This window comes from Quercus robur, chromosome 3, assembly GCF_932294415.1.
Source record: "Quercus robur chromosome 3, dhQueRobu3.1, whole genome shotgun sequence".
Lineage (NCBI taxonomy): Eukaryota > Viridiplantae > Streptophyta > Magnoliopsida > Fagales > Fagaceae > Quercus > Quercus robur.
In genome coordinates this window covers 7,178,662-7,190,610 of record NC_065536.1, presented here as the reverse complement: position 1 = coordinate 7,190,610, position 11,949 = coordinate 7,178,662, and the positions used below count along the sequence as shown (strand labels likewise).

At 35.7% G+C, this 11,949-nt stretch overlaps 1 protein-coding gene across 2 annotated transcripts; it reads left to right on the top strand.

Moving 5' to 3' along the window:
• The first annotated feature begins 724 nt into the window (after window positions 1-724).
• LOC126716887 (topless-related protein 3) lies at window positions 725-11,622 on the top strand. 2 transcript variants are annotated; one of them, XM_050417925.1, is made up of 25 exons: window positions 725-1,129; window positions 2,075-2,254; window positions 2,358-2,471; window positions 3,336-3,494; window positions 3,894-4,068; window positions 4,213-4,339; window positions 4,915-4,997; window positions 5,118-5,253; window positions 5,374-5,483; window positions 6,007-6,076; window positions 6,150-6,223; window positions 6,302-6,397; window positions 6,474-6,566; window positions 7,575-7,702; window positions 7,822-8,056; window positions 8,147-8,314; window positions 8,406-8,492; window positions 9,011-9,163; window positions 9,342-9,452; window positions 9,568-9,747; window positions 9,830-9,958; window positions 10,081-10,176; window positions 10,407-10,589; window positions 10,669-10,844; window positions 11,166-11,622. In XM_050417925.1, the coding sequence occupies exons 1-25, from the start codon at window positions 1,050-1,052 to the stop codon at window positions 11,380-11,382; spliced, it is 3,360 nt and encodes a 1,119-aa protein (XP_050273882.1). In that variant the 5' UTR covers window positions 725-1,049; the 3' UTR covers window positions 11,383-11,622. The 2 variants fall into 2 exon arrangements, with proteins under 2 accessions (XP_050273882.1, XP_050273881.1); XM_050417924.1 differs by having other exon boundaries at window positions 726-1,129; window positions 4,882-4,997.
• The last annotated feature ends 327 nt before the right edge of the window (window positions 11,623-11,949 follow it).

The following is an 11,949-nucleotide window of genomic DNA, read 5'->3' as shown; positions in this document are numbered from 1 at the left end:
CTGGAAAAATTAAGCCATACCAAACGCACACATAATACCCTTTTGGATAGCACGTTTACGCGTCTGCGTTTTTTTTTTTTTTTTTTTTTGGAAGCGCGTTTCTCAGTTTCTATGGCTGTGGTGACTTTTTCAGTGGATCCCATGCACTATTTACGGGACCCACAAATCTATTTTTTTCACTAGAATTTTTATTAAAAATGAATCCCACGGAAATATTCACACATTTAAAAATTATTTTATTATAACATTTTTAATTTTCAGTAAAATAAGCGGTATCTGAATATGAACTCAACTTATTGAGAAAAATATTATAAAATTTTGTTGGCTAACTTTATTTTTATTTTTATTTTTTTTTATTGCTGGACTTTAGTGGATTATGACTGAAACCAAAAAGTCGCGAGAAAATGGGGTGAAAAACAAAGTGATAATTTTAAGATTGAAAAGACCATTCACCCAATAGAACGAGAAAGATAAAAAGCGAAAGCGACAGTGCGAAAAGAAAAGAAAAAATAAATAAAAATTTGGGTACGATACGACTGGACGTGTGAAGCGAATATTCACTAGATTTGAATGTGTGGTTTCGATTCCGGAGCACACTCTTTCTCTATCTTTCATTGGTCTTATCACTCAAGCAATGATAAGGATACAACTACAGATACAATAAGTAAATCTGCAGATCAGATAAGTAAATATGCTTATCACTGATAGGTCAGTAGAAAGAGAAAGGACCCAAGCTTCTTCTCTGTACAAACGCATCGAAGATAGCGAGACCAAGTCTCTCTCTCTCTCTCTCTCTTATCCGCAGCCTTTGAAACCCTAGAAACCTCGGATTCAGAGCTGAGAAATCGCCGGAAAGAGCTTGAATTTCGAGGGATATAAGGTTGTTTTGAGCATTTCTGAGCTTGGAGTGTGTGATTTGGGCTTAATTGGGTTGTTTCTTTGGTGGGTTTTGAAGCTTTTTTTCTCTGTCTCTCTTTGTTTGAGCTGTTTTTGTTTTGGTTGTTTGGGGGTTTTGGGCTTTGTTTGTTGGGTTTTTTTGGCTGGGAAAGATGTCATCTTTGAGCAGAGAATTGGTGTTTCTCATACTTCAATTCCTTGAGGAGGAGAAGTTCAAGGAGTCTGTGCACAAGTGAGTCTCTGTTACTCTCTCTCTGTGTGTTGCTTTATCTCTTTGTGTTGATATATTTTTTTATATGCTAAATATGTGTTTATGTATGTGTTTTTGATGTGTTTATGTGATTGGTTGTGGAGGGAAATGGGTGAAATAGAAGGAAACGTTTGTGATTTCAGCTTTATATGTATGTAGGTGATGTGGATTTTGTTTTTGTGTAGTGAAAACTGAAAAGGGAAAGTTTGTGAATTTCAAGTTTGTATGCATGTATGTGTGTGTGAGACTTTTGGGTGTTGTGTACTCAACTTGGTGAACATGATAGGGCTGAATTGTTGTATTGATTCCAGTTAAGTGGAATTTTTTATCGATTATTTTTTGGTCTGGTTTTAGGTGATAAGAGTGGAATTTGATGTAGGATTAGCTGTTTTTCTGTTTTTTGAAATTAGAAATTAGACTGTTTGGAAATGACCATAAGTGAAGGGAAGAAAGGGAGGGAAATTTTAAAATAAATTTTTGTTCCGTTGTTTTGGGTTCTTAAAAGTGATAATTTCAGTTAAACTTAGAATATAACTGCATTGGTTGTCACCGAGTGGGGGGTTTTGTTGTATTCAAGTCCGACAAAAATAAATTTAAGATGTAGGTTCCATTAAAAAATAATAATAATTTCTGGTTTTTGGCTTTTGAGAAATTCTGGAATTGAAACCGGAACATGTAATCTGAATATGAAGAAGAAAAGAAAAGGAATTCTTAACTTTACTAAGCTATTTAAATTTGTTGGTGGGGCTGAGTGGTCAGTGGTGGACTTCATCGCACTCAAGTTTCTTTCCATTTGTCTCTCTCTCTGTCTCTCTGTCTCTCTCTTTTTTTTTTCTTTTTTTTTTGGTAAATTAAATTATTTCATATGAATTGGTAATTTGCATGGCCATTTTTGTTTACTGAAAAAAGAAATTTTGGTTTTTATAGGCTTGAGAAAGAATCAGGGTTTTTCTTCAACATGAAGTACTTTGAGGAAAAAGTTCAGGCTGGAGAGTGGGAAGAAGTCGAGAAGTATTTATCAGGATTTACCAAAGTCGATGATAATAGATACTCCATGAAGATATTCTTTGAAATCAGGAAGCAGAAGTATCTTGAAGCACTTGATCGGTATATTTAATCTATATTTGTTATAATTTTTTTTTAGAAATTATTTCTTTTTATAGAAAGAATAATTTTATGCCTCCTCTTTGTGTGTTTAATGATATTATAGGCAAGACAAGGCAAAGGCTGTTGAAATATTAGTGAATGATTTGAAAGTTTTCTCAACATTCAATGAGGAATTGTACAAAGAAATCACTCAGCTTTTAACTCTTAGCAATTTCAGGTAACTTCTCATACCTTTATGGTAAATGGATTTATTAGCTGGTATAATATTGATCAACTAATTCCTTCTGTGGCCTGTTTAATGAATTAAAAAAATGTATGCAAAGAAAGTAACACTGGGTTTCTATTTTTCTAAATTCAAAGCATGGAGAAGGGGATAAAAAGGGGGGTTTTGGGGGCAGGATTAAAAGATTTAGTTAATTGAGTTTGGTTTAACAACTTGGCTAAGTCACTCTATTTCATAAGACCTAAAGCAAAATATAAGGCAAAATTTGAGTCTCATTTTTTTACCTTTCCCACTTCTGCTCATAAACCTAATGAAGCACCCCAGAGTGTTATAAGAAGCGCTAGGTGTATATATGGTGTAGTTGTTATGAATTTCTATCTAAGACAGTGGGTATAACACATTGTCCGCAGCACCTGAAAATGACAGGCATGTATTATGTATTGGATATTTGTTGATGTTGTTAAATTATAATGGTAATTTGGTGGTAAATAAAATAATAGAAATTAGGATAAAGAAGACAGAAATGTATTGATTGGTCACCAAGGCAGAGTGAGATTGCAAGAATTTGATTACTGCTGGCTTACACTGGTATAATTCACTACATCGGTACAATTTGCGAGCAAGTGATCTACTATCTGAGTTACAACCCTAAATTTATCAAGGGATGTCTATGTGCTTAAAAATGTTAAGCCTTACCCTGAAGATTCCTTTCCATATACATCTCCCCTTAAGAAAAAAAAAAAAAGAGAGACAAAGTTTCAAGGTAGAATTCTAATTTATGGTTCTGCTTGTGTTATTTGTGTTGAAGTGTCTCAAGAATTTCCTATATCTATTAAGGTGTGATTATTTTCTTACCAGGGAAAATGAGCAGCTGTCCAAGTATGGTGATACCAAAACAGCTCGTAGCATAATGTTGATTGAGCTTAAAAAACTCATAGAAGCAAATCCCCTGTTTCGTGAGAAGCTTGTTTTCCCTACTCTGAAGTCATCAAGACTTCGGACTTTAATAAACCAAAGGTATGGCTGATGATGTATGGGGTAAGCAGGTTAAGGTTTTGAATTTATCCTCTTTTGTTGTGCTGTTATACCATCTTTGCATTTTTCTAAATCCTTTCTATATAAGAAGCTGCCCTACTTGTTTGTTCCTATAGAATAAGGAATTAGTGAATTACTGTGGCTGTTGCTATTTCAACATTTGTACTAATCATACATTTATGTCTTCTTGCAAGAAAAAATATTTTCCTAAAACAGCTCTCTCTCTCATTATGCTGTAAACAAAAATACCAATGCAATTGAGGATTATTGTCGCTCCCTTGCCCCACTCTCATGTTATCTTATATATAGCTCATAATGATTCTGATTGTTGTGCCTATATATGGTTGTCTGATATCTGATCTCTGACTGTTGTCTATGTAGTTTGAATTGGCAGCACCAGCTTTGCAAGAACCCAAGGCCAAACCCAGATATTAAAACTTTATTCACAGACCACACTTGTTCACCTCCAAATGGTCCTCTTGCACCAACACCTGTCAATCTCCCAGTCACTGCAGTTGCAAAGCCTGCTGCTTATTCCTCACTTGGAGCTCATGGTGTATGATATTATGCACTGAGAAAATTTTATGCCTTCCTCACCCCCCCCCCCCCCCCTCCCCCTCTTCTCCCTTTAAAGAATACTAAGTAATAAAATGTTATTTGTGGAATAATTAATTTTTTTTTTCCCTTTTAATGTCTGTAGCCCTTTCCACCCACTGCAGCAGCTGCCAATGCTAATGCTTTAGCTGGTTGGATGGCCAATGCCTCTGCTTCATCTGTCCAAGCTTCTGTTGTTACTGCATCATCCATACCTGTTCCACAGAATCAAGGTTAGAAATTTTCATTAGATGAAATGGGCATATAAGTGGTTCATCTTTCTTTCAAAGACAAAGGATTGGTTTTAACTTTAAAGAGCATGAAACTTATACCAAATTGTGCTTATAACATCTTTCTTCTTGAGATGCAAAATTGCCCTTAAAATTGTAAAACACTAATTTTTTTATTTGATTCATCTGTTTCTTTTCTTCTTTTATTTGGAAAGAAAAAAGAAAAAGGGGAGGGGGTGGAAGTATGAATGAAGAGATGTTGAATATCATTGTCAATAGTTACTGATTTCTAGTGGTGTTTTGAATAGATTTTGGAGGGGGCTTTTTTTTTTTTTTTTTATTCTTGTAACTTTGGTACCAGACTCTATAAAGACTCCTGGAAAATTTTGTCCAATTTTTTTCGCTCTGCTTCGGCAGGTGTTAGTAATAGTCACTTCAACCTGAAGGATATAATCTGATATGGGTTCTCAAGTTGATTTCTACTTATTTAATTATCTCTAAGTAGATATGTATGTATGGCATGATCTACTTTTTAATTTAAACAGTTCCAATCTTGAAACGTCCAAGAACACCTCCAGCAGCTTCAGGTATGGTGGATTATCCGAGTACTGATCATGAACAACTAATGAAACGGTTGCGGTCTGCTCAATCTGTTGAGGAGGTAATATTCTCAACGTTTCTTTACTATTTGTGATTTTGAGTTCTTGCCTCTTGTATTTCTGCTACTAAACCATATTTAGTGATCAATTCTGGTATTCCTTTCTGCTACTTTAATTTTCAGGTCACATATCCGACCACTCGACAGCAAGCTCCTTGGTCACTGGAGGACCTGCCTAGAGCAGTAGTTGTAACACTGCATCAAGGATACACTGTCACAAGCATGGATTTTCATCCTTCTCATCACACATTGCTACTTGGTACAATAGTTTTATCTTGGCCCTTCTTACAGTTAATTGCTAATTTTGTTACAAATAGATTATTGTTTAATTTATTTATTTAGTTTTTCCTTTGTCTGACTTGTAGTTTCTGTTTAACAGTTGGTTCTAGTAATGGTGAAATTACCCTCTGGGAAGTTGCCTCGCGTGAGAGGTTGGTTTCAAAGCCATTCAAGATATGGGAAATAGCGTCCTGTTCATTGGGGTTTCAGGTGTCTAGTCTCACCTTTTAGTGTGTATCATACAATGTCTTAGTATTAATTTCTTAATCCCCTTTTTTGTAAAGTTAATAATATAATTTAAAAGTCAATAAAATGTATCTTGAAATAATGCTGACATTTTGGCAACTTTATTGGGTTTTATTGGAAAACTAGTATCTTGATGGTGGACCAATAATAATACTCTCTCCGTCCCAATGTGTTTGTCCTCTATTCCATTTTGGGATATCCCAAAATAGTCATGTTTCTAAAATTAAAAACCACTAATTTACTAATGTTTCTATTATGCCTCTACTTTATTTCCAAAACCATTTTTGATAAATTTATTTAAGGGTAATTTTGAAAACTTTTACATTTTTATACAGTAAACAAGACGATAAATGATATTCCTTTAAAAAGTTGGATTTTTGAAATAGGACAAACAAATTGGGACAGAAGAAGTAATAATTAGTACCATGGTGCTCGAGAATATGAACCTACATTCATTTTGGAGTCTGACAATTGGGTTTCTATTCAGGCTTCTGTTACCAAAGATACACAGATATCTGTCAGCCGAGTTACGTGGAGTCCAGATGGAAATTTTGTGGGTATGTGAACAAAGTGGTTGACTAAAAATTTTAACATGTCAGTTTGTGTATCTTATTAGTTTTCTTGCTGCAGGGGTTGCATTTACCAAGCATTTGATTCACCTGTATGCCTATCATGGATCAAATGATCTTCGCCAAAATTTAGAGGTGAAGTGATGTTTCTGCTTTTTTTTTCTTGGAAAAATTTGTATGTGTAGCTTGACTTGTGTTCCTTTGTCATGGCAGATTGATGCCCATATTGGAGCTGTGAATGACTTGGCCTTTGCCCATCCAAATAAACAACTATGTCTTGTGTCCTGTGGAGATGACAAGCTGATAAAGGTGAGAACCATTTTTTATTATATGCTACAATTGATGAAAAAAACTCCACATTATCTAAATGGAAGAGTTGAAACAGGTGTGGGATTCGGCAGGGCGAAGACTATTTGTCTTTGAAGGTCATGAGGCGCCAGTATATTCCATCTGTCCTCATCACAAGGAGAATATTCAGGTATAGTGAAAGGAGATAGCTTTATGGGTTGTCAAAATATAATCTTAGAGCGGTCATCAATATTTGAATCATATAAGAAGGCTCTAAAGCCGATTTAGTCCAAAATCCTTGTACATTATATAACATACATATATTACTCATACAACCAAGCTTAAGCAGTGTTTTTAAGGTTGACTAAGTATATATTTATTTCAATCTCAGAATTTACACTTTGATTAACTTGTAATGGTCATGGTAAAACTTGAATAGTGTGATGACATTCACCTGGTAATTGCCATCATCTAGCCCTTAGTTCCTACCATATCATATCTGATTAACTGCTACTTAAATTTAAATTATACATTAACTGGCTGTTCAATAATCCCTTTGATATTAATGACAATTCCACCATGATCATGGCTCTTTCTTGCGGCCAACAACCTTCAAGACATAACTGCCTCCACTGCTACCAAACACTTCAATTGCATTTGCACCACCATCACACAAGTAGCTCCACACAACTACCACCTTATAACTGTAGTCAACTTGACTACCTGCTGTAGCCAGAGCACAATGGTTAAATGCATGCATGAAGGTGGGGTAGGCGTTGCATTTAATTCTTATAGTTATAACACCCCCCCCCCCCCCCCCCCCCAAAAAAAAAAAAAAACAACAAAACCCAAATAAAAAAAAGAAGTGCTTTTACATCATTAGCATTGGCTTCCCATTGCTATTACAGTATAGTTGCACCTCAGTTACAGCCTCACCATCTTAGTAACCATTGTGCTACCAACTTTCAGTCACAAGCTTCACCATATGTTGAAATTCACTGGACCACCATTATTACTCTGCCTTTGTCATCATTACTGCTGCTTTACCTTTCCATTAATGCCTATTCTATTAGTGCGAACTCCCATGCCTTCCATACATGAATCCTGAGTGTGAAGCATTTATCGTATATTTCAAATTCTTTTTCCTAGTGAAGAACTTGCTTCATTGGCATTAACAATTGCACTTGTGAATTTGCAGTTCATATTTTCAACAGCTTGTGATGGAAAAATAAAGGCCTGGCTATACGACAATATGGGTTCTAGAGTTGATTATGATGCTCCTGGACACTGGTGTACTACAATGCTTTACAGTGCTGATGGAAGTAGGTAAGATTAGTTGAATCTATGATAATAAAAAAATTAAAGTGGGGTAAATATGCAATTTATGTTCTCTCTATTCCATTTAGATGTATCTCTTACCTCTTCTGGTTTTATCTTTTTTTCAGGTTGTTCTCTTGTGGGACAAGTAAAGATGGGGATTCTTTTCTAGTTGAATGGAATGAAAGTGAAGGAGCAATAAAGAGGAGTTATATTGGGTTTAGAAAGAAATCAGCAGGTGTTGTGCAGTTTGACACAACTCAGAATCACTTCTTGGCTGCTGGTGAGGATAGCCAAATAAAGTTTTGGGATATGGACAATAACAATATTCTCGCTAGCACGGAGGCCGATGGTGGGCTCCCGGTCAGTATTACATGGATTATTTTGTAGATCTTCTCTGAGATATCTCTGCTTTTAAATTGGGCTCTTACATCATTTTATCAATTGTTTCAGAGCCTTCCTCGCTTGAGATTTAACAAGGAAGGGAATCTTCTCGCTGTTACAACAGCAGACAATGGATTCAAGATACTTGCAAATGCTGCTGGTCTCAGATCTTTAAGACCCATTGAACCCCCATCTTTTGAAGCATTGAGATCGCCCATTGAATCGGCTGCAGCCAAGGTTTAAATCATATCTTTTAGTTTTGCTTGCATGCTTTTAAAAATATTAAATAAATATCTATTGGGATCTCCTTTTTGTGTCTATTCATTAGGTATCTGGCTCTCCTGCCATAACAAATGTCAATCCAGTCAATTGCAAAGTGGAAAGGAGCTCTCCTGTCAGGCCTTCTCCAATTATTGTATGCAGCTTGATCATTCTTACTTGGAATGTGAAATTTTTGTTGAAGTTTATATGTTGGTTGTAGCAGTAATTATGCATGTTGGTTAGCTTGCATTTAACATATATGAAGAGGCACATGCGCTATTTAAATCCTCTGATTTCCCTAGTTCTGGGTTTTAACTAAAACATGTCAAGGAAATAAATAAAGCAGTCAACTTCCTTCTCCTCATGTATTAATTTCTTGACATGGTTCCCTTTTATGGGCCTGCCTTTTTAAACTTATACTTTTCGTGTGTGGTGAACATGCTCCACATGAAACATGCCTAGTGACTGGTTCAAGGATGTGGCACTAGCTGTTTTAATTTTTTTCCCCTGCTTATGATATTACTTTTTCTTCTTGGGAAAACCATTTTCTATTATTTTTCTTTCCACACCCTTCCCCCCAAACTTTCTTTGTAAATGAGCTACTGCATTTTGGCAAATACATTCTGGCGAAGTGTTGATTTTTTTTTTTTTTTTACTTTTATATCTTTGAAGAATGGAGTTGATCCAAATGGAAGAAGCATGGAAAAGCCAAGAACCATGGAGGATGTAACTGATAGAACCAAACCTTGGCAGTTGTCTGAAATTGTGGATGCTGTCCAGTGCCGATTAGTTACCTTGCCAGAAGGCACAGATTCTTCGAGCAAGGTTTGTGTTAATACCTTATTTTCAATAAGTATTATAAATTTTACTAAAAGTTCAAAAGAATTAATACACAGGTTGGTTATAATGTGACCTCTCAACTCTCTGCAAGTTTACTATATTTGACTTTTTATTATAAAGTTTATATACTTGATGATGCATTCTGTCCTATGTTTATACTTAGGTTGTTCGACTTCTATATACAAATTCTGGCATTGGGGTTTTGGCACTTGGGTCAAATGGTGTTCAGAAGCTGTGGAAATGGACACGGAACGAACAAAATCCAAGCGGAAAGGTAATTGCTAGTTTAAAGCATGTTCACTTAGTTTTTCTTCCTTTATATTTTGTGTGTGTCTGCTTGAGATTTTTCTTTCTTGGAGGAGATTTCTGAAGTCTGTGTGTGTTTAAAGGCCACTGCCAATGTTGTTCCTCAGCACTGGCAACCAAACAGTGGTCTTCTTATGGCTAATGATGTCTCAGGTGTCAACCTTGAAGAATCAGTACCATGTATAGCACTATCAAAAAATGACTCATATGTGATGTCAGCCTGTGGTGGAAAGGTTTCATTATTTAATATGATGACATTCAAGGTAAGTCATTCCATACGTGTCTTGCAAACTTAATCAAAATTGGGATTATTAATGGATTGCCATCAATTGCTCTAATTTGTAGGTAATGACAACATTCATGGCAGCACCCCCTGCTTCTACCTTCCTAGCATTTCATCCTCAAGATAATAACATCATAGCTATTGGAATGGAGGATTCAACTATACACATATATAACGTTAGAGTTGATGAGGTAATTACTTACTACATAGGTTAATCATACCAATCCCCCCCCCCCCCCCCCCCTTCAACAAAAAAAAGTGATTTCTTCTGCTCTCTTAATATAAACTGGTGTGAATTATATGTTGTTTTTAGGTAAAATCAAAACTGAAGGGACACCAGAAGCGGATAACTGGTTTAGCTTTTTCAACGAATCTTAATATCCTAGTTTCTTCAGGGGCTGATGCTCAAGTAAGTGGCATACGTGGTTCTTTTGCTATGTTTAATACTATTACAGTACAATAATAATTGTCAAATAACTTGTCAGTTTGTTGCTTTATCTTAAATATGTTGCCCAGTTGGGAGGACATTGTACAAGCTTGCTGGAGCACATTTGTTAAATTATTTAATCTAAAAATTGATAAACATTTTAGGATGATGGCTAGGTTCTAGTTTTAATATATGTCAACTATTTTGTGCAGCTTTGTGTGTGGAGCATTGACACATGGGAGAAGAGGAAGTCATTTACAATCCAAATACCTGCTGGAAAGGCAACTGTCGGCGACACTCGAGTACAGTTCCACTCTGACCAAACGCGCTTGCTGGTAGTCCATGAGACACAGTTAGCTATATATGATGCCTCAAAGATGGACCGTATACGGCAGGTAGGAAGTTTGTCAAATGCTTGTAAATGATTTCTTGGAACACGCTTGGTGCATGTGCTTATGCATTCTTCTGTTGCAGTGGGTCCCACAAGATGCACTGTCTGCACCCATTTCTTATGCAGCATACTCTTGCAATAGTCAACTAGTTTATGCTACCTTTTCCGATGGCAATATTGGGGTGTTTGATGCTGATAGTCTGAGACTAAGATGTCGTATTGCCCCATCAGCATACTTGTCCCAGGCAGCTTTAAATGGGTAAGTTAGGGCATCGTGGTTTGTACACCAAACACAGTCATTTCTGTCTAATTTTCTGAAATTTGATCATTGGTATTGAAGCGCGATAAAAATTTTTTCATAGCATATTACACTCTTGTGCAAATAAACTTCCTGCCTTTTGTTTGCCCTTATACATCCTTGCTCTTCTGAGCTAGCACTGTTGCTTCATATATTGGTCAGTATATATATTTTTTGTAACTCACAATAAGCTTGAAATGCATTGAGTGGTTATTCATACTAATTTTCATGCTTTTGGTATCATTATATGAGTCTTAGAATCTGTGTTGTACTCTAATGTAGAAGCCAATCTGTGCACCCTCTTGTTGTTGCGGCAAATCCACTGGATCCCAACCAATTTGCTGTTGGGTTGACTGATGGATCTGTAAAGGTTATAGAGCCAACAGAATCAGAGAGGAAGTGGGGTTCAAGTCCACCAATGGATAATGGGATACCAAATGGCAGGACAGCATCATCATCTATCGCAAGCAACCACACACCCGATCAGACAGAAAGATGAGATCCCATGTATTTTACATAGTGATGTTAATCCCATCTGTATTTTATCAGTATAGATTTTTAGGTTTTTATTCCACCATTTGTTCCTTGTCAAAGATAAGCTTGGACAAAAAATGTTAATGGTTAGAAATACATTCTTGTATACGTAATTTGTTGTAGTCAACTCATAAAATGAATTGTATCTTGTAGTAATATCCTGTTCCTCGGAACAGTTGTAATGTATTTATTCTTCCTTTCCTCACTGATAAATATGGTCAAAAGGTTTTTAATGGAATAGAGATCATTAGATGGCATGTTCTAATATTGACAATGAAAATGTTATTTCTTCTGTTGTAGAGGACTAGTCGCAAGCAATTAGCTGATAAGCCTTTTTCAAGGCTTATCTATATATTTTTTCACACAGAACAATACTAGAGGTACAAGAAAATTTAATTTGTGATTGAAATAATATTATTTTCATATAGGTTCATCAGTGACATTATTTTATAATGTATCAATCAAAACACACCACATTAGCAATTGTTAAAAAAAAAAAAAAAATTGAAATTTTTTCCATCATTAGTTTATT